Source organism: Athene noctua, chromosome 10, assembly GCF_965140245.1.
Source record: "Athene noctua chromosome 10, bAthNoc1.hap1.1, whole genome shotgun sequence".
In the NCBI taxonomy this organism is placed as follows: Eukaryota; Metazoa; Chordata; class Aves; order Strigiformes; family Strigidae; genus Athene; species Athene noctua.
In genome coordinates, this window is record NC_134046.1 from 15785181 (window position 1) to 15813020 (window position 27840).

The following is a 27840-nucleotide window of genomic DNA, read 5'->3' on the forward strand; positions in this document are numbered from 1 at the left end:
AGGAGGTATTTAAGTTCACTTTAAAAAATAAACAGCTAACACAAAAATTGAATTTCATCCTGCCGCAGGTTGAAAAGAAATATAGTCAGCAGCAAACAACCCCCTTTTGTTTAGCACTTCCAGCTCAATCCTAAAAAGAACTTCTATACCCTCCAAATTAGTGGTAGTTGAGAGAACGCACAAAGGGTTATTTCATTCCTTTTGTGGATGGAGAGCCTGAAAGCTGGCACAAATCAGCGAGGGGGTAGCACATATCTGCACTGCCACTCTGATTATTGGTGCAAAAGAAAGGAAGGACTCCCATCCCCATGCTTACTGGGGATGTTAGTAAACTCTCCTGCAGTATAGATCAGGCACCATGGAACCTGCTACTTCTAAACTCAATGAAAAAGAAGCAAGATCATACAGGGCAAAGCTGTACAATTCACCTGCTGGATGGTAAATGCTCTATAAGAAGCAAATTACAAGAAAGGTTGCCTCTGGATACTATCAGAATAAAAGTCTAAAGAGCAGAGCAGAGCTTGCTGTCTGATTTTGTCTCTGTGGTAAGAGCAGCGATGACAAGTATCATGCACGGAATATCTACAGTGTTGTGCTTTCAAGGAAATTGTGCTTGTAACAGATTTTTCCCCTGCATTTTTCAGTGTTTCTTTTCTTTACTTCTTATTCCATATAAAATAAATTTCGAAAAAGCAAAACACAACCCCACCCAAACAATGTGTCTGTTTTTCATGAGAGCCAGAAAAGATTTCTTCTTCATATTGCTGGAATCATTTATTTTAAAAGCCTCATCTAGAACAGCTCAAAGACAGTTTGGGGTTTTGTTGTTGTTGTTGCACAGAGCTATCGGCTATACAGCAGGAAAAGCAGGTGGTTCATTTAGTGCAATTACAACATTTTGGTTTTCTCCCATATTTAACTGATTGGCAATAGCCAGTTTATTGTGTTTAAATAATCAGCTCATTGTGTTTACATTTTCTTTAGCATACAGTTCAGTTGCACTGAGCTAGTGGCTTCATTATCTGTAACTCCCTTGGAGCTCAAGACCAGCAAAATCATAAGCCAGTGGTCCATGCCAAATTGGCACCCACCACAGTTTAGATGGAATACTCAAGCCATGCCGTCTCTGTTTTCTCAGTGGTGGTGCCTACTACTATTGATTGTTCAGTAGATAATATGTTTGAAATGCTTTTCTAGGCAGGACAAAACAAATTGGGACAAATTAAAGCATTATTCCTTGATTTTGAATGTATGTTTTTGTTTGCATTAAATAAAATGCTTCATTTTTTGTATAAACAGATTGTTTTCATTGTAGAACCCAGTCTATAAATCACTTCCTTTTACAGCATGTGTTAAGAATGTAGTGCTAAACACAAAAAGGTTGTCACCATTAGAAAACTAGGATTTGGGATGATTCTGTGATGAAACTTCCATTTCAGGTCAGTCGTTTACTGGGGGTGGTATTCAGCTATAATGTGCAGAGGCAGCACGGAAAGTTTCTGCCCTTAAGAGAGCTGGTTTACCAGGGAAGCACACAAACCATCTATTTTGAGAGCCTCCCTACACACACTTGCATGAAATATCTAAATTCAGTGGTTGATGGGATCAGTGATGTGTCTTATTTTTTATACCAGAAATGCACAAGAAAATAAAAGGGAAAAGTGTAATATATATGGTCAGCATTTCTCTCATGCCGTAAGAGGACAAAGGGGTAAGGAACAATTCTTAGACCATGTGAAAGACATGAAGACTCCAGTGTTGAGTTACAGGTTAAAGGGAAAAGTTCTTTCTTACTTTCCCAGGGTGCATAATTTATTTCAAAGATAACACATAAAATCACTATTAGTTTTTATTGTCATCATGATAGTAAGACCAGGTCAATAGTCACAACAATGTTCAAAGGTGAGTTAGCATGTGAATGAAAATGTATTACTAGCAGAACACATTCCCCTTAACAGTAGAGCAATTTGCACTGCCTAGTTTGAGCAATCTCCAACGTTTTACAGGTCAAAATGTTTAACGTTGCATCAATGATTTTTTAGAGCCGTTGAAAACGGGTCAGTAGTAGATATGGCCCACTTTTTCCACTTGAGCACAGCGGGAACAGGAGAGGCACACACTTTTAGCATCGTAGTCAAATAAACTGTTCTTTTAACAAGAAACTCACTGTAGGCTGTCTCCAATTCTCTTAATACTCTGTGCATGGCATTGAGTTAAACTCAGATCATATGGAAAAGAGGTACAAATGAGAATCCAGCCACACTGCCAGTCTTGGCCTTCTTTTATGTGACTTTGGGTTTGTTTTATTTCATTTTGTTGTTACAATATTTTTTAAGAGATAGAAAGTGGAGTTAATTCTCACCTCTTAAAGGAGCCCATTGTTAGCAACTTGTTCATCACAGCCCCTTCAACCTCCCCAAAAAAGTAACCAGTCTGTAAGGGGAAAATGCAAAAAATTACCAGAAGTGCAGATAAAAACAAAACATTGGATGCAATTTAAACTGGCCTATTCTAGGATCTGACAAGAGTGGCTTTGACAGTTACATAGATAGGTTTTCAGGACTACTGGTACATAAAAACTGAAGAGGACTTCACAGTCACAGCAAATTATAGGGATTACATTATTACTCCTGAGCAGATGTGAGAGCTTAAACGATATATTGAGGTACATTATATAACATCTAATATCAGAAATAAAAGCCATCCAGACCTAAAGCTTGTAAAGGAAACACACTAATCTGATCACAAACCCTTGTGATTAAAATGTTACTCAAAAAAGATATAAACAGGTTGTGAGAGGATTTCATAAATAGTCATTAAAAAGCATTGTTTATAATTCCTGCATGACCTGTTTAAGGAGCTGGAACAGTACATTTCATCAATCCTATAAATTTTAACTCCAGAGTCATTTCATACTGAAAACCACTCAGCCTGATGAATTACTCATTTTATCCTTGCTCAGTAGATGTGGACTAATAAAAATAAATCTCTGTTGAGAAAACAAACATTCATGTTATGAATTTGGTAAGTAATACGGAAGTGACTCCATCATTTGCAGCCATTCATGACAGTGGAAAATCTTGCGTGTACAGCATTTTTCTAGTTTGGGAAGACATTTTTTATTTTAGAACCTCAGCTCCCAGAAGGATTTGGTATGTTCTCTGCATTGTTTAAAGGGAGAAAACCCACAATTTATGGGGAGGAAAGGGCACTACACTCTCAAATTGCATGGATTCCATAGATTTTGTATGAACTAAACCCCAATTCCATTACAAGGAACTTAACTGACCTCAAGTATGCACCTGGGAGTTCTCAGGCAGAAAAGTTACAGCCTTAGCCAAAAAAAAAAGCATTCCTCCACCTAAAAAACAAGTATTGCCTGCTTTTTTTTTTTTTTTTTTTTTTTTTACTCAGGGGAGACTTGGAACATTTTCTAAAACATGTGGGTGTGTAAAGTCTCCTAGAAACAAGAGGAACATTTGTAGTTTATATGGCTAAAAATACTAGCTTCAGTAGCCCTAGCTGACTGATGAAGAAAGATAATCCTAACTATTGGAGAGGCAGTCAATTTCAGAAAGCCCAAACCATAAATGATTAGTATAACCTTAGATAGTAATAAACCTGATTTATCATGTTGTACTTCAGTCTTATAAAGACATTTCAGTGACAGTTCTCTCCACAAAGGCTCCATTTGTAATGCTAGTTCTCCCCCAAAGCAGTAACACCCAGATTATCATTATTTTTTAATACATTAGGATTTAGTTGCAATTCAGATAATGAATTACACTGCCCCAAAAAAGATTCTTAGAGCAGTTTAGGTCATTGTTGGGAAGTCCATAGAAAAACAGTGCTGAAGCAATGCCAGACAGATGAGTAACTGAAAATGCATCATTCTACTTCCCTACCTCTTCTCTATCCAAATAGAGTGTATACATACATACACTTATAAAAATAAACATATACTATTTTAATTTTCATAATATTACCATAGCATCATACAAATGTAGAGACAACTTTACTGTCTACCTTAGGCTTAGATCTATAGTAACTAAAAAACTAGGTCAAAACTCATTTCTAAACTAGTTCTGGTCAAACAGTTGTCCATGCTATATTCTTCACGGGAATATGTAATGGCTAATATCAGGTACTAAATAATAAATAACAATTATAAATAATAATTATTAAATAATAATAATAATAAATAATAATTAGGTACTAAAGGAAAAATCTCTTCCTAATCATATTTATTGGCTGTAGCCAACTATTAACTAGCAAATGTTACACAAATCACAATTATATACTTGTGAATAATAACAAGAGGGGGAATAATGAGACAAAAAAATTTGCAATCTATCAAGATCATTCTACAATGACTGCTTTTCTTAGGTCATTGCTCAACTAAGTAGAAAATACAGGTTGGACAGATAGAAGGGAAAAAACCCAAACAGCCGCTTCTAACATAATGTGGTTAACATTTAAGCAATGTTATATTTTTAGTTCCGATTATTTTTTTGGTACATCCTAGAATTATATTCAGAACATGCTTGACATTCTAAAGGGATGGAAACAATAAATTTAATAAAATGAAACAAAATAATCAATTTCAGTGCTCAGTTTTACATATAGGAAGACATCTCATGGAGAATGACTATTGCATCACACAGTACAGAATGCTGAACTGTTTATGCTCTGTTACACATTGCAAGCATAATAGTTATAGAAAAATTGTATTTCCCTTGTTTATTATGTGCTAATAGACTTTCCAAAGTCTCAACCAAAATGGAGGAAGGGAGAGAGGGATTACAAGAAAACATGCAATTACTTTTATGCTATGCAAAGGTGAAAAATACCTGGATCTTTTTACTTTAAGAAGTGTCAGATTTGAAGTTGCAATAATTCAAGCTTTTAATTTAAAAGCAAAATGCTCAGTTTGACTTCTTTTTTGCCATTTATGTCCTCTCCAGTCACTCTGACAAGTCACCCAGAGCTTATTCCAATAGCTGTTTCTCAGTAACGCACGTAGTTGTAACAAATTTAATTCACCTGAGGACTAAGTAGGAGTGTGGATATTCCTATTCACAATCCCAACACATAATAGAAATTAAACTTCAGACAGCTCTGGCATAATTGGGGCACCATCCCAGCAGTTTTCAGGCAAAAGTTAACGATAATGGTTCCTGCGTAAGGTTTGCAGGATTGATAAATTACATATAAATTTTCAATAATTTTCCATGAATACAAAGCAAATTGATGTTCTGAATTATCTTCTCATTAATCATGATTCTTGTCCTCTGTTGTGATGCCGAGTGCTTAGTTTTAATCCTTCAGTGACTGTAATCAACTTCAGAAAACAAATTTCTCAGCTAACAGCTCTGTAAAATTTCATCTCAAGTCTGAATGTAAAAGGTCTGTGTCCCCAGTGTCCTCCCTCCCTTCCCAACCTTCTCATGTGGCAAAAATGCCAAGATAAGCTTTATTTCTTGGGGTAAAATTATCTTACAGAAGACAGATGCTTTTGCAGCAAAAAAAGCCCTTTAAGAGAACATTTATGAGTTTAAGAGTATACCCTGCCCCAATGGGACACAGAAACTGAGCTCCTGTGAAAAACAACTTACATTATTTGTTGAAGGAATTTTTTGCTTTTTACATTACTAATCCCTTAACATTTTAAGATAATGGCCTGTTTAAAAAACAAGTAATTTTATATGAATGTGTTATATGAGAAGATTGAATAAAAACCTTTCACTTACCTGTCTGTAGTCTTCAGACACTAAAATAAATCCATTGTTATCTATTAGGTAACAGTTGATTGCCTAAAAAGTAATAAAATACAATTTTAATTTTTTATTTTAGAATACAGCTATGTTACATTACTCTAATTCCAAGTGACTTCTAAATGGGTAAAGCCTTCAGGTTGTTATAATAGCTTATATAACTTCTAAGTGAATATAGTCTCAACTTATGGGATGTTATCTGATTCTTTTTTTATGCATTTGTTTCATGCAAAACAAAACAAATATGTACACAGAACGGGAGTATACAAGATAATTATAAACCAACTTAAAAAGAACAAGGTCAGTGTTTTTATAATCCATTCTTTAAAGTTTTCCTTATAATTAAGTTTGCAAAGTCATAGAACTTTGTTGAGCCTGATGGCTTCTCCTGTGTTTGGAGAAAAACATCAGCACAATGTCATTACCTTAATGATGTATTAATGAAAACACAGTGTCAGCCTGGAGGACCAACAGGGGACCAGGTAATATTTTTTAATTTGTTCATTGGGGGATGGGACCAGAAACTTCTGCAAAAGAGGCCCCACAGGTCTCCTAAAGCTTTTCAAATTGTGTTTTTAATTGGGAACTGGATTTAGAGGTAGGACTGTTAGCATTTCGTAGGTCAGATGTATAAACTGTATAAAACAAGGTAAAACCAATTCAGTGCTTCCCTCCATACATGCATGCGCTATTTTAACCTCAAGTGAATTACTTGCTACAGGCAAAGTTTTAATTACTGCGTTTCAGAGTTAAAACATAAGGTTCAATTCAAACCCTGATATAACTCAGTTTCTCTTCAGCATTGCCAAGTACCTACCTCAGCATAAAATCTTTAATGTATTTCTATTGTTGGTCTAAATCAGCAAACATTTTATCATAGTTTCTTGAATTTTCTGTGACAATTGTGAAAAAAAAAAAAAAAATAGGATGGCTTCCAATACAGGAATCATCAACGCTTTGCTTTTAATCCAAAACCTTTCCTGCTGCAAATGGGCTGGACAGAGACATGATAAAATATGTTTCCTGCTACACTCTGCACATCCAGCAAAATCTTGCTGCTGTTTTAGAGAAAAAAGCAGTTCCATGCAGTAGTAGTTGTGCAAGACATTGTGAAAATACAGTTTGATTTTTCAAGAGATGCTTAGATGTGTCTGATTCTCTTTCTGGACACATATTAGTACTGTTTTGTGGGGTTGAAGAGCAGAGATTTGCAGAAACGCTAGCTTAGTTTAGTTTTTTAAAAAATCAAAGCAGCCCAAATCAGCCAAAAGTTTAGAATGAACGTCATTCCTTTACACAAACGCAGGATATTAATTCTAATGGAGGAATCTAAGCTACAGACACCCCCAGTGACAGAAAACCTGTCAAAAAGGAAGTTGAAACAACTCATTTCCAACCTTTGATCTGCTAGAAAGCCAAAAATTGGCAAACGCTATGTGAAAAGCTGATGATGCTGGCAAAGAATCGAGTAGAGCTAATGCATTCAGAAGAGGCAGCTACTTAACCTCAATGGTGTGCGAAGGATGGAATTTCAGAAGTAGACTGTAACACCAGAACACTGCTCTCCCCAAAGTCAATCATAAACCTCCCACTAACTTTATTAGGAGAGGAGCTAAGTCAACAAAGAACTCTTTTGAGGATACATATTTGCAGACCTCATGCATGAAAGATTAATCTAAAGATAGTGCTTTAGAAACAATATTTCTCCACAGTATAGAAAATAAATAAAAGTAGTTACGCTGGACAAGAAAGAGTGTAGGCTTAATTTCACAGTGTATGGATTATACACAGTTGGAAAAACACTGGCTCAATTTAAGAATTAGTGGCCATGTCTCAAATCGCTAAGCTGCAGTCATTCACTAGCACTGTTCACAATTTTAAAAGATACTAATATTTTAGCATAATGCAATAAGTGAAATCCGTATCTTTTTGGAGGAATGTGAAGAAGGTTTCTATTTCAATCCATTTTAGAAACATTAACAAGGGGAAAATACGTATTCAGGACCATTCATTCACCTGCTTGGAGGATGATAACAAACTTTCAGTATTCAGCACTACATTAAAGAAACCATTTGTAACTTAAATTTTCCACTGACAAAGGACAGTGGGGTACATTTACTTGTCCAATACATTAGCAAATCTCAAACAGATTTCAGATACAAGATTAATGCATGGGATAATAGCATTTGCACAGACTACAACTGTATGAATGAGGTTTAATTCACAACGTTTCACGGGTATTGGAAGTGAACTATGCACAGGTATGTCAAAAAGTTAAGGTACAGTGAAGATTTCAAGGGGAACGTTCCATAGGTGGAGAGTCCCTGAGCTTGTAAAATAGAGTAGGCGTGAAGTCCAGAATAAACACAGCAAGAATGTTGACTGAGGTCTGAGAACACATTTGAATTACAGTAACTTTGATCAAGTTCAAGTGTATTTTTCACAGCTCCAATATACAGTAACGGTAATGGAATGTAATATGGGTTAAGAAATAAAAAATAAAAAATGAAACAGAACATTAAAATAAAATGTGAGGCATCAGGAAAACAAGAAGAAACAAGAAATTGAAAACTATTACAAAAAGATAAAAAAGGAAAAAAGGATTTCTAATTAATTGGATGTCTATATTTTAGAATCAAAAGTATCACACAAACTAATCAACTCATTTTCTGTATGCCTATCTATTTGCATTAATGTCCTTTTAAAAGCTTTAGTTTATACCATAACTGTTCAGCAGATATTTTCTTGCCATTGAGAAAAGATAGCTGTGAAAGTTAACAGACTCAACAGAGGAGCTGTGATAGAGGGTCATGAGATTGAGTCCTATCAACAGTATATTTTGTCATTAAAAAAAAGTTTGGAATCTCTAAATCACCAAAGTTCACACTATTAGATTTCTCCATATGGTTACATGGCTTGTGCTGGTGTCAAGTGAAAGTAGCTGAAATGATTTTAAACTGCTTGGGCTTTCTTTGCATATATATATAATAGCAAAAGAAGTTCTGCATGAATATTTAGCGAAGTATATGACTATACTTACTAACTGCCAATGAGGTAAGAAGAGAATATACTGTTTCTGACTGTGCCCTCTTGGAATCTTTGTCAGCGTGTACTTGCTTCTTACAAAGAACAGACCAAAAACATTTTTGCAGTAATGATAATATGCTTATTTTGATTAAGTTTCAATGGAGACACTTTGCAGCAGGAGCATGTTTTGCACAAGAAATTACATAATATTACTATTCTATCACAAAGGCTATCTCAAATGAAGGAAGTAATCTTTGCCCGGTTTTTAATCCCAAAAGCATGGTGGTTTAGGCTAAGCAAGATTTTATACAGCACTCACTTTACACAGACTACCTGCAGTTACACTTCTCAAATTGGTTGGCTATGACTGGAAACCCATTGATGAAAATATTTAAAGCTGCTGAAAACAATTCAAGGTAAAGCTTGCCCATTAAGTCTATAGCAAGCTATAGTAAAGCCAGGCCACAAAATTTAGGTAATTAACAGTTCTACAGACCTTTTTCAATAGATGTCTGATCACTCTTAGGCGAATGGGGTAATAAACATTATGAGCTCACCTTAGAATCTGTTAACATGTAAATGCAGCCTGGAATCTGGGATAAGTACTGTCACCCCACCTGGGTGGAATCTGCTTTGTTTTTCATCACTTCATATTTGGAAAATTTTACTTAATAATTACAATGATCCAAGCTTTAAATGGAAGAGTCTGCATGTTGTTATAGCTAGAAATGCAAAAGCTATGTTGACTCAAATGGTTTATTTCATTGTCAAAGATGGCATGATCATCAGGCCTTTGTGTTTTGGTTACTGCAAATTTTATTTTCCATTATTTATTACTATCTCTGTCCTCCAACTGTTAGGGTCCTAGTAGATTAATTATAGTTTGTTGCAAATTTTGCTGATTTAGTATGCTGAAGAAGGTACTGTTCCACTCTTATAACAGCTGATGTTTTAAGTTTGGGTAAATAAGTTTGGATGGCCGGGCCCAAAGAGTTGTGGTGAACAGAGTTGAATCTGGTTGGCAGCCAGTCATGAGTGGTGTCCCCCAGGGCTCGGTTTTGGGGCCACTTCTGTTTAACATCTTTATTGATGATCTGGATGAGGGGATCGAGTGCACCCTCAGTCAGTTTGCAGATGACACCCAGTTGGGTGGGAGTGTTGATCTCCTCGAGGGTAGGGAGGCTCTGCAGAGAGACCTGGGCAGGCTGGAGCCATGGGCTGAGCCCAACTGGAGGAGTTTCAATAAGGCCAAGTGCCAGGGGCTGCCCTTGGGCCACAACAACCCCCAGCAGCGCTACAGGCTTGGGGAGGAGTGGCTGGAGAGCTGCCAGTCAGAGAGGGACCTGGGGGTGTTGATTGACAGCCGGCTGAATATGAGCCAGCAGTGTGCCCAGGTGCCCAAAAAGGCCAGTGGCATCCTGGCTTGTGTCAGCAATAGCGTGGCCAGCAGGGACAGGGAAGGGATCTTACCCCTGCACTCGGCACTGGTGAGGCCACATCTTGATTCCTGGGTTCAGTTTTGGGCCCCTCACTCCAAAAAGGACATTGAATGACTCGAGCGTGTCCAGAGAAGGGCAACGGAGCTGGTGCAGGGTCTGGAGCACAGGTCGTAGGAGGAATGGCTGAGGGAACTGGGGGTGTTTAGTCTGGAGAAGAGGAGGCTGAGGGGAGACCTCATCACCCTCTACAGCTACCTGAAAGGAGGGTGCAGAGAGCTGGGGATGAGCCTCTTTAACCTAGTAGTAAGCAACAAGACAAGAGGTGATGGCCTCAAATTGTGCCGGGGAAGGTTTAGACTGGATATTAGGAAGCATTTCTTTCCAAAAGGGGTTGTTGGGCGTTAGAATGGGCTGCCCAGGGAGGTGGTGGAGTCCCCATCCCTGGAGGTGTTTAAGAGTCGGGTTGACATAGCACCGAGGGATCTGGTGTAGTTGGGAACTGTCAGTGCTAGGTTAATGGTTGGACTGGATGATCTTCAAGGTCTTTTCCAACCTAGATGGTTCTGTGATGTTCTGTTTGTCTTCTCTGAATGGTTTTTGCGATCCAAATCTCATATTAAGCAGACATATATTTAAAAAAACCTTATCACTGCATTTATGTCCTGGACTCTCTTTTCCATTAAACACATTTCAGTGTCATGGTATATGAAGTTGTGATGTAGCATCCTAGAAGTGAGATTGCTAGGATTGATGATGTACCTTTTGAACTTTTTATAAATTATTTTGCATAGAAGTAATACAAAATTTAAAGTAACATTTTTTGCCTTGAACAACTAAATATGCGATATAATAATGGCACATGTTGGAAAGCACTCCTCAAACACATTTGTGAACTTTTTTTTACTATGGTTATTTAAGGTTTTGAATTACCTATCCTCAGGGAAGCCCAACTCTGCTAACTTTCACTACAAGAAACATCACACAGTACTTTATATAACCATTCTTATTAATTTTTTTATGTCCTAAACAGCCCTGAACAAACAGTGCTATACAACACAGAGCACACTCCAAATGAAATAACCATTGTATAGGCAGGAATACAGTCAGGGCAGCAGTTCAGGCGGTGGAAGATGTAAAGATTTCATTGGAATTACATTAACACAGGACAAGCAGCACCTCCGTGATAAGAAATGGGAGTTTATTTCAAAGCTGGGACAGTCAGAAAGAGACTGTAAGGCAAGACTATAAGAAAGATAAGAAGAGACAGCAGAGAAAAAGAAAATAAAGACTTATGGAATACCACAAATAATATATGTGGGTTCCTACTCTAAAAATTAGTGACACAAACTTGTGAGAACTTGCAGATATTCATAAGAAATGGCTTTAGAGAAAAGAGATGGGAAGGAATTGTTTAAACACCAGAGTTTGCAATGGTGGGGGCAATTGCTCAGTTTTTCATGGTTTGCTGTGAGCATTGTATCTTATCCTTTGTTGAAAAGGATGTAAAAACTAATGCTGTGCTGACTCCTCACTCTTGGCCATACAGATGGCAGCTTTTGTGAAATCAACTGAGCATGTATAAAAAACGGAATAAAACTTTATAACTGTATAAAAAAATGTTATCAGACTTAAAAAAAGATTGCAACCCCATTGTGTTAGCCTGAATTACAGAGACAAACAGGGCTCTTGCCTTTTATGTATGTTTTGCAATAGTTCTTTTGGCCACTGTATGAAAAGTATCATACAAATACAACCTGCAGTTTTTATTTCCAGATGTATGAATTTACATTTTACCATACTTAAATTTATACATCTTGTTCAAGCACAGTTTATCAGGTGATCCAGATCTCCTCACACCATTCACTCAGTTTAGAGATAACACACGGATGTTATCAGTAATTGCTTTGTTTTCTTTCAAATCACTAACTATACATTATACAATATCTCAAACTCAACTCTGATTTTCTAGAATCTTGCATGCCTAATTCCTCCCTGTATATCAATACAGTCTGTGCTTTATTACCCACTTTTAAATTCATTTAACCTGTGATACATTGGTTGCTTAACCAAAACATCATATGCTATGATGATAAATTATTTGCGAAAATCTATGCGTAAGATATTAGAAATAATATTTTTATCTAAAAAATTAAAATACATAAAAAGCTACTTTGGTGACTTCATTAAGCCAGTCTAAGGTTACTTCTTTTTTTTACTTCTGAAGTGCTATTAATGTACAAGTTCTGCACAGATTCAACTCTGAATTTATGTCTAATTCTAGTGTGAACATCAGAAGTTATCTTCCAAGATGAACAATAAAGTAATAAAAAGCCTTAGAACAGCTTCAATTTATTTCCAAAACTGGATTTACAATGCACGAGTTATTACAACACATATCTGAGGTATCAGTATCAACCTTGTAATTAAACGGATGGCTGTAAGCAGTCATAAGAAAAGTCTCACTATCTAAAAAGTATAATATTTAGAAGGTAATTTCAAATAACACCAGGAAATTATCCTATACAATGAAATGCTCAACTAAATTCATCAACATTATGTCCTACTGCAGTAGACGTATAAATGGAAAAAAAAAATCTGTTAAATACTTACTTCATCATCACAACTTATAGCACATCTGCCATCAAGAGATGCACACTAGAGACAATATAAAAAATCAGTAAAATATTTTTATTTCTGGTTTGATGATTACAAAATATGACATTTTAATAAAATCCATATGAGCGCAATTATAACTATTTTGATATTGATTACTTTTTTATCTCACAGAAATTGTTCTAAAATTTACTAGGAAATTTTAAAATCTGTTCACCCATCCTGTTCTGTTCCTGTCTGCAGAGAAAGGGTGCATCTGCACTGTAACAATTTCAACTGTTTTAAACACCCTCATCTCCTCCACGTGTTAGAAGCTTGGAGACCATTCACGGACAAGAATACATGATTTTCAATAGGGGTGGGGTAGGACCTGCATTTTAGGGATTATTTTCTGAAACATCACCATTCCGATCTATTATCAAAGTAGGGATGGCATCTCCTAATCTTCAGAAAATACATGATTGTCCTCTTCAGTGAGTACAAATTCTACAATGAACATTTTAGCTACAGTTTATTAAAGACTATGAATGCCAACCATGATTCAGTAATCTAGTTAGTTAGTTAATCTATGTGATACTTCGGTTACTGAACATTAGAAGATAGATCCTAAGTGAGAGGTAACATTCTGCTGTCACTGAAAACAAATATATATCACAGTTTCGTTTACTGTTTCCACTTTTTCTGAGGGAGAAGTCATGTGTCAGGCCAACAAAGTAACTCCTTATGTACAGCAGCCTAAAATGAATAATCTTTCTACTTGCTTCCATAGATATGGGATCAAGCAACCATTTTTGACCACTATATATTTCAAGTACACTGTTTCTTTACAGTAGTTTTCCTTGTGGCAAAAAAATAGCAGATCATCATCTGCACAGTAAGAAAGCTGTTGTGGATCCAATGACAAAGAAAATTACACCTTAAAACATACCTGTCTGCTTGCAGTCCAAAATTTCCGTTGGAAAAATTCAAGTTTCATCTGGATACCTACAGCTAGAAAAGACATAAACCCAGCATATTTAATTACTTCAAAATAATTATTTAAGATTAAACAGAAGGAAAACCAGTCATAATAAAAATGGAAAATAAGCTGTAAAATAAAAAAACCACAACTAATTAAATTGAAGAAACCACACAATCATATTTTAAACCATTTACAATTTGGTTAAACATGAAGACATTGCTAATACAATGTGAAGAATACACAAGGCAAACATTATTCAAATGGCATATGTCTCCATAATTAACATAAAAGAATCATAAACTGAAGATATTTATGTTCACAGCTATCTCAAATTTGTATTTTACTGATACTAATATAACAGCTGTAGAAACACATGCTATGTACTTTGTGCTGAAACACATGAAGTGCTGAAACAACATGAAAATGTTGGCTAACATTTCAAGTGATCATTTGGGTTTGGGTCATTTAATCCATGAATTATCAGTGGAACACAAGAAGCCTATTTCAAACTTTAAAACTCCTTTAAAAAATTGAAATGAAGAGCATTATGTGCAATTCTGTCAAATAAAAGTTTCTGACAAAGATTACTGGTTTTCAAATGGAAAAAAAAAAGGATACCAATGATAATAGCTGGTGGCTTTTTTAATGATTCAAAATACTACTGGTTTAAATTATATATTTCTCATAACCTCAGGTGGGATTATGTTTTCCCTAATATCAGTGAAAGCTTCTTCCAGCCTAATCTGATGTTCCTATCAGAACTAGCATTACATTGTTTCTATTGAACAACAATAGAATGCATTGTGGTTAGCATAAACTCCAAAGGCCCCGGATTCTTCTAGTTTCACCTGCCTAAACTAAGAGAATGATAATGTATCCATCTACCTCTGCTGAAGGTTATCGGTACTTGCTTTTGCAAAACCATACATGCCGATGTCATGCATATATTTTATTTTGTTTTAGCAGGTAGGAAAAACTATGTGAAATGAAATCTGTACTGAACTGATACAATGGGATGTGAAATTACATAAGCATTTTTCTTATTAGGCTATAGTTTTCTGCTATCTGTAACTCACACACATATTTGCTTAAGAGAGTAAGTAGAGAAATCCATTTCTGGTTTTGAATAATCTCCAGAGGAGATTCTCTCCAGCTACATTTTATTATCTAGTAATTTATTTTATGGTCAGTGGGAGGATGCTATCTGATAGCTATGCAGCACATGTTTTCTTCATCTGCTGTTTGCCTTTAAGTGCATTTCCAGCATGCAGGTGATCTGCACATCCTACCTGCTTTTTCTGAAATGGAGGCAAAAGGCACACATTTTCAGGAAGTTTCCACATGGAAATCATTTGCTTCTGGATGCTATATCAGTATTTGAAAAGTCAATCTCATACTACATTTCTACCAATCCATTTAATCATGTAAGAATTAATGTAACCATTCATACCAGTAAAAGCCTTCTTGATTTCACCAAGCAAAGTTTAAATCTTGTTTTCTGCTTATAAACATTGCTGTTGAATTCCCTGAATCGAGCCACATGATCAACATTAGATAGACAAATAGGTATCTTGCTGAATTAAGGCCTAGGTTTGACTCTAATGGTCTAAGACCCCAACCTGCAAAGAATTTCATCTTTTGCAGACATCAGGGGGAATCAATACCTTTCTGATCATGGAGGATCAGACTTCTTTTCCAAAAGATACAGAAGGAACAAGCTTTCTGGGTAATAAACATGATATCTAAGGGAATCTGCAGTGAGAAATGGTTGTCTTTGCACTGAAAAAATATAAATTCTTAAATCTGTGTTGTGAATTTTTAACTGTTTCTGAGCTTTCAGTTCAAAGGTAACTTGACAGGACATACTGAACTGAACCTCACTTCTCAGATGGGTCATCAGTTGTTTTCTTCTGGGGAACACAAGAATTAAGATGTATAGACCCATGGAGCTGCATCGTTCCCCAGGTGATTTTATAACAGCATCTTCTGGCTAATCTGTTTTGAATGGCTGAGTTCCTGAAAAAATCGATTTTCAAAAGTGTTTAGATTTTTAAAGATGCAGATTTTCAGAAGTGTTTACGCAGAGTTGCTATTAGCTCCTATTGATTTCTATAGTTCCATAACCAAGCAGGTTCCAAATCTGTTTAACTATTTTTATAAACCCTCCAAAATGCTTGTCTCCACCTCTAGACTCTCAGGTGTCTTACAAATTCTGTTCCCCACTCATTCACAACCGCTAACAACTTCAACCACCTATACTTACTATACAGTACCTCTCAACATAGAATCTCAAAATACTCACTAAATGTGGTTAAGCCTTAATATTCTTATTTTATTGCTGGGAAAAAAGATTCATAAAGGAAATGAACACCAGAGTTCACACAAAGATCTGATATGGAGAATCACAATAGCAAGGTTTAGAATAAAGCACAGATCTGTGTTCCCCAAAGCCTTGTTCTATCAGTTAGAAATAGTGCTGCTCTTAACAGTCACAGATGAGTAGACCATGGTTAGATATTGCTCATTTAAGGTTCTGATAAGATCAACCCCTTCCAGCTTGCACTCATATTAGACACCACCACCCAGAGCAGAGAAGCAGTTGCCAAACTTGAGATTATCACATTCATTATCCTGATAACGTAAAAGAACCAAGTTGTTATGAAACATCAGTTTAAGGTTTAAACCTGTAAGAAACAGTTATTAAGCTGTGAAGGATGAACACAAAGATCTATTCCATTATGTTTATGAAAGTTCACCCATTTGCATTTATAATTCAACACATATAGCATCTATCCAAGACCTATAGCGTATCTAAACTGCAAAATACCAGTACAGATCAGTAACAATTATATTAGAATACAAAATATTCCGTTACATGTCAGTGATAACTCTCTGTAATTTAGAGATTATTTGATCTGCCGTGGCTGGCCTGTTTAAAATATCTGGCAAAGCAACTTTTGATTAAATGTAATTTTTGTTCTTGTAAACTATTAATGGAAGTGTAATAAACATTAAGAAACAATTAAAACTATTGTTCTCCTATAATGAAGCTTTATGTATATACAAAATTGACCAGGGTGTTGGACTAGGTGATCTCAGCAGGTCCCTCCCAATCTAGATTATTTTATGATTCTAAGATTTAAGTGTAAATGTTTTGTAGAGAAGTGATAAATATATAGCCCAGATTCTTCCTTAAATAAAAAGAAAATGAATATGTACTGAAGGTTTTCTAGTGTCCGGTATAAATTACTTACCACATGAGAGAGAATCTGGAACAGTAACAAAATAATTATGAGAAAGCTGATCTGTAAAAGATTCCATGTGCATGTTTTAATGAGTTGCACAATGGAATGTTGTAGTATAAAGACAATTGAAATACTGGGACTAATTTCTATGAAACGCAGATCGTCCCTCTTCATGAAGACGAGAGGAGACAGGCAGCTGCAGTTTTGTTTTCAGAGTATTAGCTCTATGAATTTTGATGCTTTCTTGGACAGACTGTGAGGGGAAATAAAAGACAGTGAGAAATACTGGGCTTGCTCCTGCTTGAGCAGATTCCCATGATTTCAGCAGTAGTGTAGCTTGTGTAGAAACTGAAGGTCCAGGCATTACCAATTTAGTTACTGTCTTCCTTATTTTTTTTTCAAAAAATATTCAGTTTATTTCTCAACTTTTAAAAGAGCTGCATCACTAACCTCTGAGGTACAATACCACTGAAGGAGGTAAAACAGAAATGAATCTTAAACTTAGTCTTCTCTGGTCAAGGTAATACAATGTTATAGCAGCAACATTTTAAGTATAACACACAACAGATTACATATTTCCCCTGTGAAGTATTTCCTCAATTAGAGTTTTGTAATCCCTTTACTTGTTATTAAATAATGAAGTGCTACATGATGGTTGGACTTGATCTATGGTTGGACTCAATGATCTCAAGGATCTTTTCCAACCTAAATTATTCTATGATCTGTACCTAGGTTGCAGGGTATGAGGAGAAAACACAGGTCCCATAAACATGGTGAAAGCAGTAATAGACATTTTCTTCGAAGAGGTGTATCTTAATGTGAGACTTCAGTCTCACCATTTTAGTCTCTTTACATTTTGTTCCTTGCACAATTCCACCTGTCACTGGATGAGTAACTTCTAAATATTCTATATCCTAAGTAATGTATAACAAATGACAATTATGAATGTTTCCTACAATTCAGCTAATAATTATTTGAATGTTTCTAAATTCAAAAGAATTAACAGTGTTAGTGTATGGGAAAATAATACTCTTTTCAACTCCCTAAGTGATACTAAAAATTTTTTGCTGTTTGTTTTTGTTTATTTGTTGGGGTTTTTTTCCCCTGAGTTTTTTGAAAACATTGTAACTAGCACAGAATATTTTTTCGTCAAGTCAATTAATGCCTTAAGATCTATTCAAATATACTTCTAAAGGTTAGAGCTAATACATACTCCTGAGCAATCCCTAATCCTTCAGCATTTCAGAACTTCAGAATAAAATATCTGTGCTCCAAGCTACTTTATATTTAAAGCTATGTTTTATAAACTGGCTACATGTGGGCAAAAAGGGAAACTTCAGAATTTTATCTCCCATGTCTCTGATTCATTGTTTAGTCTCCCGGGTGCAACAGTTACCACATTGGTTAGAGAAAAAACATGTAATTGCATTGAATTTTTTCTAAATATTCTTCAGCGAGGCATCCAGATAACACCCATACTTTTAATTAAAAAACAAAACACAAACAATGAAACCTATAATTAATCTTTACATGGAATATACATTTTAAAGTACCTTATAAAGTATTCATCAGCATTTGTAGATTTGGTTCAATTAAAATGGCCAAGGGATACAAATTAATTTTCTTCAGCCAGGAAAAAATGAGTAACAATGAGGAGAAAAGGTTTTGTCTTCATTGTTGCATTTCCTTTGTAATGTCACAGGGGAGGGTGGGTTGGAGGTAGAGTTATAAAGGAGATCAAATAATGTGAGCTGATGGACACATATTAAGGCTCTTTCTCCATGGAACACAAAATGTGTAATTTCAAATGAATATTGAAAAGCCCATATTTTGTATTTGCAATATTCATTTGAATAAGTAATTTCCTTAGGCATTGATTCTACAGCTGAGGGTAATATTTCACTCTCTTAGTGGGATGCTTTGAGGACAGAAGCTTTGGAAGTGCTCAACTGCTACAGAGCTCAGGGCTGCTTAGTATCAAGGCAAACATGAAGGAAAACAAATAACTACTCAGAACAGATCAGGATTGCTTGTGTTCAAGATCTCCATGATTAAGCAAATGGACAGAAAGGTAAGGAAATCCTTCCTCAATAAATTACTTCTGAGCACAGAATTACAAGAGCTCTTAGGCTCTAAGTAAAAAGAATCATCTCCTACTTAAAATAAAAGAGGAAAATAGATTAGACAGATTTATTTCAAGCAATAGTGGAGTTGAATCTCCCTATAAAACTGGCAGAGGGATTCTAAATACATAATTAAGGAAAAAGTAGTAAAAGCTAAAAGGATTTCCATTCTGTGAAATATCTATAGAAGGTTACAATATATAAAAACACTAGATCATCAAGGTTAGAAAAATATCTTAGTCTCCCACAGAATACAGTATAGACTAAGATTCTTTCTCACATATAAAAGATGCTCAACATTTTGAGGACATTTGGGCCTCCTATTTCTGATGGAATTATCTTAAATGAGGTTAAACTTGGCTTCAAAATAAGAAATCTTGGAGACAGACTTGTAGCATGATTATTTTTTTAATCTACATTGCTTTTGTGTATTAAGGTTAGACTCCCCTTAAGATTCCCTTCTTTATGCCTACTCATATTACCTCTTATTACTATCTTTTAAAATGTCTAATAACTGTCAAATATTCCAGAACACCTTTAACTACTTAAAAAAAAAGTTGAACTTCTTTTGCTTATGCTTTAAATCCGTTTCAGTTCAAAATCTGTCTTCAGATTTTAGCTCAGCCAAAGAATGAGACACTTAATATTACACACCAACACATAATATTGAGAAATAAACACCGTAACTGCCAAAAAGTACATCTAGTACAGATTAATGGAAGACTCCCACCACCAAAGATGATGCCCTTGAAAATACTTATAAAACTTGTCTTATGTACTGCAATTAAAAAGAAAATGTGCAGATTTTTTCCCTCTCAATTCCAAGAAGTCTTAGCTAATAAATTAGAGGCATTCCATCAGGCACTCTCTTACAGTAATATAGTTATGCTCCAATATCATCCAACATAGCTATATTCCCAGTGATAGTCATTCTTTCATCACATGCAGGATATATAAAAAACTATGAATGAGCATTCATCAAATGTGCACTTCCCAGACTGCTTCTAATCCCAGTTTCAGTTTACTTGCACAGTAAAATGCAGTTTCACCAGTCCAAACTTCACACTTCATTCAGTTTCCCTCTCGATCTCAGTGATCGTTTCCATTTTACTCATACCTTCTTCTCCTCCTCACCCTCACTCCTTTCCTTCAGTTCCTCTCTTCAAACAGAAGATCCCCAGAATTTTCTTTTAACATGAAAAAATATTAGTTTTGTTGTCTGGAATATCTGAACCTGATTCAGATATCCAACACAAAAAATTTCAGCTGAAATGTTTAAGTCTGGGTGGTTTTTTTTTTAATGTACTGAAAACATGAGCTTATAATTGGACAGCCTCAAGACTTGGTGGTGATACTAGCCATCTTCATAATGAACAGTTATAAGTAGCTTATGATAAAAGAGTAAAACTGACAAAAAGCTGGGCCAACCTGTTGAGTAGTTGTCCCCTTTCTTCTGTTTTTCTTATAATAAAGAATAGTTCCTGCTCCAGCAAAATTAAAATATCAGTTATGCATTTGGGTAAGATACTATTATTATTCATAAACTGATCCCTGCAATATGTTGTTTTATTGTTGTTTTTTGCTTTTTACATTTTATTACTTAATACAGTGAAGATTTCTAATGTTCTTTACAACTTTTCTTCTAGCTTCTCTGACATGAAAATTTGTCTAAACCCACAATGTATTTATTGCATATTTAGATACCTTTGAATTATTTTAATAATTAACGGCTATTTTAATATTAAATCCATTTGACATCAATGTAAATTTGCACCTACCTTTTCCACCTAAATTTGAGCTACAGTGCATTAACCTTTACAGATTGAAACCTTTTATTAACCTAGATACCATGCAAAATACAAAAAATATCAAAGTGCAAATTGTCATATACTTTTGGATTCTAAACAGTATACAGGGAAAAAAATCTTGTATTATTACTGGTATCTTATCTTTATCTTTTTATCATCAAATAAGTGGAATGACTGTACATACACATACATTTGTAAGTCCCATATCGTTATCAGTTTGTTATGAGAGAGAGCTTTCATATTTCGTAATATTTCATAAGATTTTAGCAACACGAAGAATACTTCCTTCTCAGAGCTATCAAGATGCAACATGTAAACGAGTGAATTCTTAAATGGACAATGGAAAGTTGAAGTTCTGCCTCTTTACCCATGGACCTTAAGCTTGCTATTTTTTTGAGAAGATTTTTAGAAACAGTGGTGGAAGCAGTCGTCTGGATGGAAACCCCCAAGATACAGGGAAGGCAGTGGCAACTGGTATTTCCTGGAGGCCAAGCTCAAGCAGAAAGGGAGGAGATATTGGGAACTTGATGTCAGGCCAAGCTGAAAGGGGAGCAGGATGATGGTTGCTGGGAGGCCGAAGTTCATCCAAACTCAAATCACCAGGGAAAGATGAAGAACTTGGTTTGCAGCCAACCCTTGACAAACTGAACTGCGGAGGGCAGTCTGTGAACATCATCATAAACCAGACTCTCTTTGACTCCCTGACACATATCTTCCTTCTGGAGGACTAATGAAGTAGCAGCAGGAGCAGGAGGAAACACAAAAAGGATATAAATTGAGTGAAAACATAAAAAAATATAGATGCTGTTGACTGAAAGTCCACTGCCTTTTCAGGAGGCTTCACTGAGGAGCTTAGAGAGAAACAGGTTATCTGTAAATTACCATTCAGACAGTTATGCTGTATTTCATACTTTACAAGATAGTAGCTGATATGCTGCCAACACTCTAACAAAGAGCTCCCACAGAAATCTACTCATTTACCCTGTGATAAACTTTGTGTACCAGGAGCACAGTTACTTGGGAATCCATTTGTAATTTTAAAAAAACAACACAAAAAGTAAGAAAAAAAACCCTTCCCATAAGCCTGGAGGGAGGTAACCACTTGGCATGCAAAATTACACTAAGTGCACTTAGCTGGAAAGATATATATCTTGTTCCTGAGAAATACAAGGACTACGTTGATAGTACAAAACAGGGGTTCAGACTGCAGAATTTGAAGGGGGTGAGGCAGGGCATGGTTAAGCCCTGTCTGGTGTCTGGAGTATCCTCCCTGTGACTTTTAGAAAATACCTGACACCTACCGACACCTGGTTCATTCCATTACTAAAAAAAGAGGCAAAGAAGAAGAAAAAAGAAAAAAAGTGGCTTGGGCAGTACTTTTATTAGCCTCAGGAATGCTCCAGTAGCATGCTGAAAGAAGACAAGCACCATCATAAGGAAAACTGAATTGAACTGAAGGAGTTCCTATGAGTCTTCAGCTTTCTTCCAACATCCCCCTGCATGGCCACTAGTCTGACCAATATTTCTGAATTCTAATGGCACAGAAAGCATGTGAAGACTGAAATCTGACCACAGGAACACTAAAATAATGAAGCAGTGGTGGTATTTTAAATAACTCCCTAACCATTTTTTAGTTTTATAGGGTTTTCTTGCTCATATCTTGGCAATATTCAAGTACATCCCATGACTGAAACGAAAAATAACAGCATATATTTCTAAGCACATTTATAAATCTTAAGGGAGGATCCATGACTTGTGAAGTTCTCAAAAAAAGCCTTGCTTCTTACAGCTGAGGTCCTAGTTCAGAGTAGCTTAGCCAGTATACCGTTCACATCTCAGCCAAAAGGCTGTTGTTTGCAAGTTTGCAATTAATGAACCCTACAAGGCTCAAAGTTCAGACAAACATCCAGAAATTAGGATACTTATCCAAACTCTTTTATAAAACTTTTATACTGTGACCAGGTTCTCTTAGCAGATGTTGGACTTTCTGCTTCCACTTGCAACTAAAATACAACACATTCAAATCTTGATAGTATTTTGTTTTTTTCATACTTGATGCTGGCTACTACCTAATCATGCTGACAAAACCAAAAAGTCCATATCTACCTATCTCAGCATTGTGAGAAAGGCTGATTTCAGAAATTATTCCCAAAGAGGTTTATTCCTCCCAAACTGAAAAGCTATCATAGCAGAACGGCTACAAGTTGGCTGACTGCCAGGCACAGAATACTTTGGATGAGACATTAAAGATAAATGTTATAGTATCCACTGCAAAATGAATTCATGAGGTCTCTGCCCAGTTTTTCCCAAGTCAGTTAATTCCTTCTATCCTACCACTGACCTAGAAGCCGACATGAAGATCCTACTGCTACCAAAATTAGCATGGAGGGGAGACACTTACAGAGTTCAGTTCTTCCTGCCTCCAGTTCAGATTCACTACCAACTGCATGCTCTATCCAGTTATCGTCATGGGTACTTGCATGCATACAAAGTCTGTGACTATATGAAATCTCATTAGTCAAACCAGACTTAGGACACCAAGTGAGAAAACACCAACATTTTATCAAATCATATAATTTGGAAATAAGTCTTGGATCTCTTATTAACTGGGTTTTAATAATAGTGACATTCTCTACAAACTGTTTCTTCTCTACTGTGATTAGTAAATTACTTTGAATTATTAAAAATGAGTAATGTTATTTGAAGTTAAATAATACATCAGAAACACCTCATCATAAATACAACTCTCCAGAGTTTCAACACAATAACTATTGGATGTTTCATAAGTCAACCATTTACTGGAATGTTCCAGAACAGTTTTCATGTTTTTATTTTTCTGAGATCACTTCTTTATTTAACCATGGTTTTGCTGTTTAACTACATGGTAGTAATCTGTAGTTTTAGAAAGGTACAAAAAAATGTGCCCAGAAGACTCAGTGCACACATTTTTATGTGTTTGAAATAGACGAGTAATTCCACAGTATTCTGTAGTTGCAAATAAAAAGAAAATAGCACTGGTGGTTTTGCAACCCTCATGAATCTATGTTTGTGTCTTTTACCAAACAATTAAAAGACAGTAACAGCAAAAGATACAGATATTATACTTTTCTATGAACAGTATCAACTGCAAAAGCAGCTTTGTTTGCTTGGTTTTTTTTAAATTTTTGGATCAAAAATGCATTTTTATTGAATCTCTGTGCAGAAAAGAACACAGCTGCCTATTTGGTCAACAAAAATAAGAGGTAGTATTTGAGCTATAAACTAGCATTCTTGGAATATCCCGAACCAGGCATTTAAACCACATCAGGATTGGAAAGTAATCTTAGATTCATAACATTGAAAGATTTTGAAGTATACTGAAGTATAAGTGGGGATTTTTTTGTATTCTCCTACTTTGTATGGGTGAAGAAAAATAAATATCCTCTTTCAAGATGTATTCAGTATATTACATATAAATATCTCACTTCAAAGTTTATTCAGTTTCTAAACCATGGATTAACATTGGCTACAATCTCAACATTTTAACATTTACTTACATTTATTTCATGAGAACATTTTATTGCCACCACTTTGAAACCCTGTCAAGAAATGTTAATTATACCTCTGAGGAATAAATTATTTTCCCCAATATAGGTTATCTTTTGCTTTATCTAACCTGAAGAAGTTCAAGTGCGTGAACTGGAAAATAGCTAGTGTGCAGCCAACAGCTCTGGCATTGAGGCACAGAAGGACAGCCTTCTGTTTTACTTGTCTACTTACCACATTTCAGGAAAAATAACAAATTAACATCTTCAGAATTGCTACATAAGACTGCATACTCTTCAGCAGAAATGTTTGCTTAGATCTAATCTTGTGAATACTGATAAATTGAGAAAGGTCTTCATAGTGCTGAAAATTAGCCAAGAGTTTATTTGCTTCTTTAGACAAAGTTGAAATTACCTCCTCAATGCCACAAATATAATCTATTGACTAATTCATGGCCAAATACATAATTAATAAATGTTTTGAATAGATACTCCAAGAAAACAACGAAGAAAGAAGGCTTTTTTTTTTAAATGGTGAGACTGATAAAATGAAAAGACACTGACAGATTTTTATAATTTCTTAATAAAATGTCATCATTGCCTGAGATCTGTGTGCCAAGTTATGAACATAAGTGAACTTCTCTGTATGAGTTATTAACTTCTGGAAATAGTGTAAGTGCTGACATGACTTCCACAATAGAATTACAAATGTACTATACTTACATCACATAAACCATTATCCAGATGCTTCAACAAGTAGTATATTACAATTTAAACCCTAATGATTAGCAGGATTTAGCTGCCAATAGAACAATAAAGCATATTTTATAAATATAAATTAATAATTTTTGAGAGAAATCAATATCATGGATACCAGCTGTAATCCTCTTTAATGGAACAGCTTTGAAATAAATCAGGAAGGTTTTGCTGAAAGGTAGCTGTCTTTGATATTCAATTAAACTAAGGATTTATCACACTGAATAGCTTCTATTTTTACTAAGTTGCAAGATAGATGAAAATACAGCGGGGGCTTCTGCCTGAAAGGTGTTGAGCACTGCTAGTGCTCACTGAAGTCTGTGAGAGTTAAGGGATGTCCAGCATATGATAAGAACACTTAGCACCTTCCAGAATGGAGCTCTGGAGAATGCAAAAAGTCTTCAAGTCTCCACTCAAAAAAGGACTTTTGACAAGAATTTTCAGAAATTATTTTGTCGTATAAAGGCAAACTTACTACTGGCTTACAAAGAAAGTTAGCCTTCCAAAGGCCAGATATTTATAGCTGTTAAGGCATATGCCAAAGGTAGACTGATAATGATGGTTTTCCCAGAAGCACTTACTTCACACTGCAATCCGTAAACATTAGGTTGTTATTCTGAAGTCTCTACTGTGTTCCTAGGCATCAAAATAACTTTGAAATGCCACTTTCCAAAATGTAGACATTTCTAAATGACAAAGATTCTCTTGGAAGTGTTGCTATAACACATTTTATAAAACATATTTAATTTTCTAATAGGGTCAAATTTAATCAGCTCTGCATTTTGCTGCTATTTTACAAAGAAGGATACCTGAATCCTCTTCAGAATTAATAAATCTTCTCAGCATGTCTATAAGGGAAGCAAAGGTTATCATCTCCATTCTTTCAGAGTACAGAGCTGATATGCCCTACCTTAAAGGAAAATCCCCTTGTTCCTTTCATTAAAAATAAAACCGCACACACACATTAGAGATGCAGTAAGCTATAACCAATTTCAATAAAGTATATTTAAACAGATTTATGTTAAATTCTGATCTTGATTTTTGTATTCAAAATAATACAACTGACTGCAGAAGGGAAAAGAGAAGGGTCCCCCACAAATTTCCATGCTTTATTCCCTGCTTTTATGTACAGCTAGAAAGCATCTATAAGGATGGAAGACTATGCCTTCTGCATGTGTAGAGATACTTTTACACTGTACTGACTTCATAATTAAGACTCTTTTTCATGTAATTCAATCAGATTAGATTGTGGTACTGATTCCGATGTCCACAAATCAGCATTTTAACTGAGTTTCCATGGAAACACTATATGCCCCTCTTTTCTTTTTAGACAAGGCTATGCCTGTTTAACAAGTTTGCCGAGAACAACATGTTTTGTTTAAGTTACATTAACTGCAGCCAATACTTCCTAATTACATTACCAGAAGAAACATTTACAGCAGTACTTTTACCACGGGAAACTCTCCTTCGTTCAGCCCATCTTAATCTCTGAAAAACGGGAAACATCAGCATTGCCATTGCTTAAAATGTGTTAACTGGTCTTATATCTATGAAATAATCTATTTTATTAAATGACAACATTGGTCTTGGTTTACAGTCTTCATATATAAGAACATTATCCCATGGCATCTGGATTTCTGTGAAACTTCCATCAGATAACATCTGCCTATGAAGGCAGGGTGGTCCAGTGGCGAAAGCACTAAACTGGAGTTAGAGAGCTTGGGGTCTGTTCTTTGTTCTGCTGTTTATCTGGTGTGCAACCATGCCCAAACCACCTTACTTTCCTATGGTCCATTTCCCCATTTGTGAAATGGAAGGAAAGATACTTCACATTCTATGAATAGCAATGGGAATTGTATGAATGAAAGCAATAACAGTTAAGTATTCTTACAAACATGTTGTAGACTAGGGTGCAATCCAGGAACAGGCATGCCAACATACATGAAGCAATCTCAAGCAAGAAAAATGTTGCAGGATTTGATCTTTAAAACTGTAAGATGGAATGGGAAATCTTTTATCCAGAAGCAAAAGTTAGAAAATCAGAATCTTTTCAAAGAATATCCTCATCTATTTTCAGCCTAAAACTACAAATAACAGAAATAGCCTGTAGCTTGGTTTTTTTTTTTTTAATCTCCCAAACAGTGTACTTTCTTAAATCACATGGTGGGTGTATAGTAACTCTAACAGAAGGTGATCACAAACAAAAGAGGGTGATTTCTTATTTGTGATTCCAGAGAAAAGCTTGCAAGTCTGAATCCTAAAAGTCTGAAAAAAGACACAACACAAATGCCATTTTTTCAGAACATTATGATTTAAGTTACATTTTACAATTTTACACCTTTTCCCACACTAGTAGAAATAAAGGAAATCCACTCATAAATATTTTCCTTCTAAAGGCTAACATTGTCATTGAGTTCTCTCTTGTTGTCTCTTACCTTCAGTGGAGAAGCAGTATATTGATCAAAAAACTTTTTTTTGTCCACCAGAACTATTTTTTCATTGTAATTTTGGTCCACCACAACTATTTTTTCATTGTAATTTACCCTAATTATCAATCTATCTATCAATAA

At 35.4% G+C, this 27840-nt stretch overlaps 1 protein-coding gene across 4 annotated transcripts in view; it reads right to left on the minus strand.

Annotated features, from left to right (window-relative positions):
* Positions 1 to 27840, minus strand: part of CACNA2D3 (calcium voltage-gated channel auxiliary subunit alpha2delta 3) — a 470721-nt gene that overhangs the window by 35335 nt on the left and 407546 nt on the right. For all 4 annotated transcript variants that reach the window (XR_012634269.1, XM_074914174.1, XM_074914173.1 and 1 more), the window contains 4 exons: positions 13782 to 13843; positions 12851 to 12895; positions 5751 to 5813; positions 2363 to 2433 (listed from right to left, as the gene is read on the minus strand). Coding sequence is in view for 3 of the 4 variants with exons in the window: in XM_074914174.1 (XP_074770275.1) it covers positions 2363 to 2433; positions 5751 to 5813; positions 12851 to 12895; positions 13782 to 13843 (241 nt within the window). In the remaining variant the exon portion in view is untranslated. The remainder of the gene's footprint in view (positions 1 to 2362; positions 2434 to 5750; positions 5814 to 12850; positions 12896 to 13781; positions 13844 to 27840) is intronic.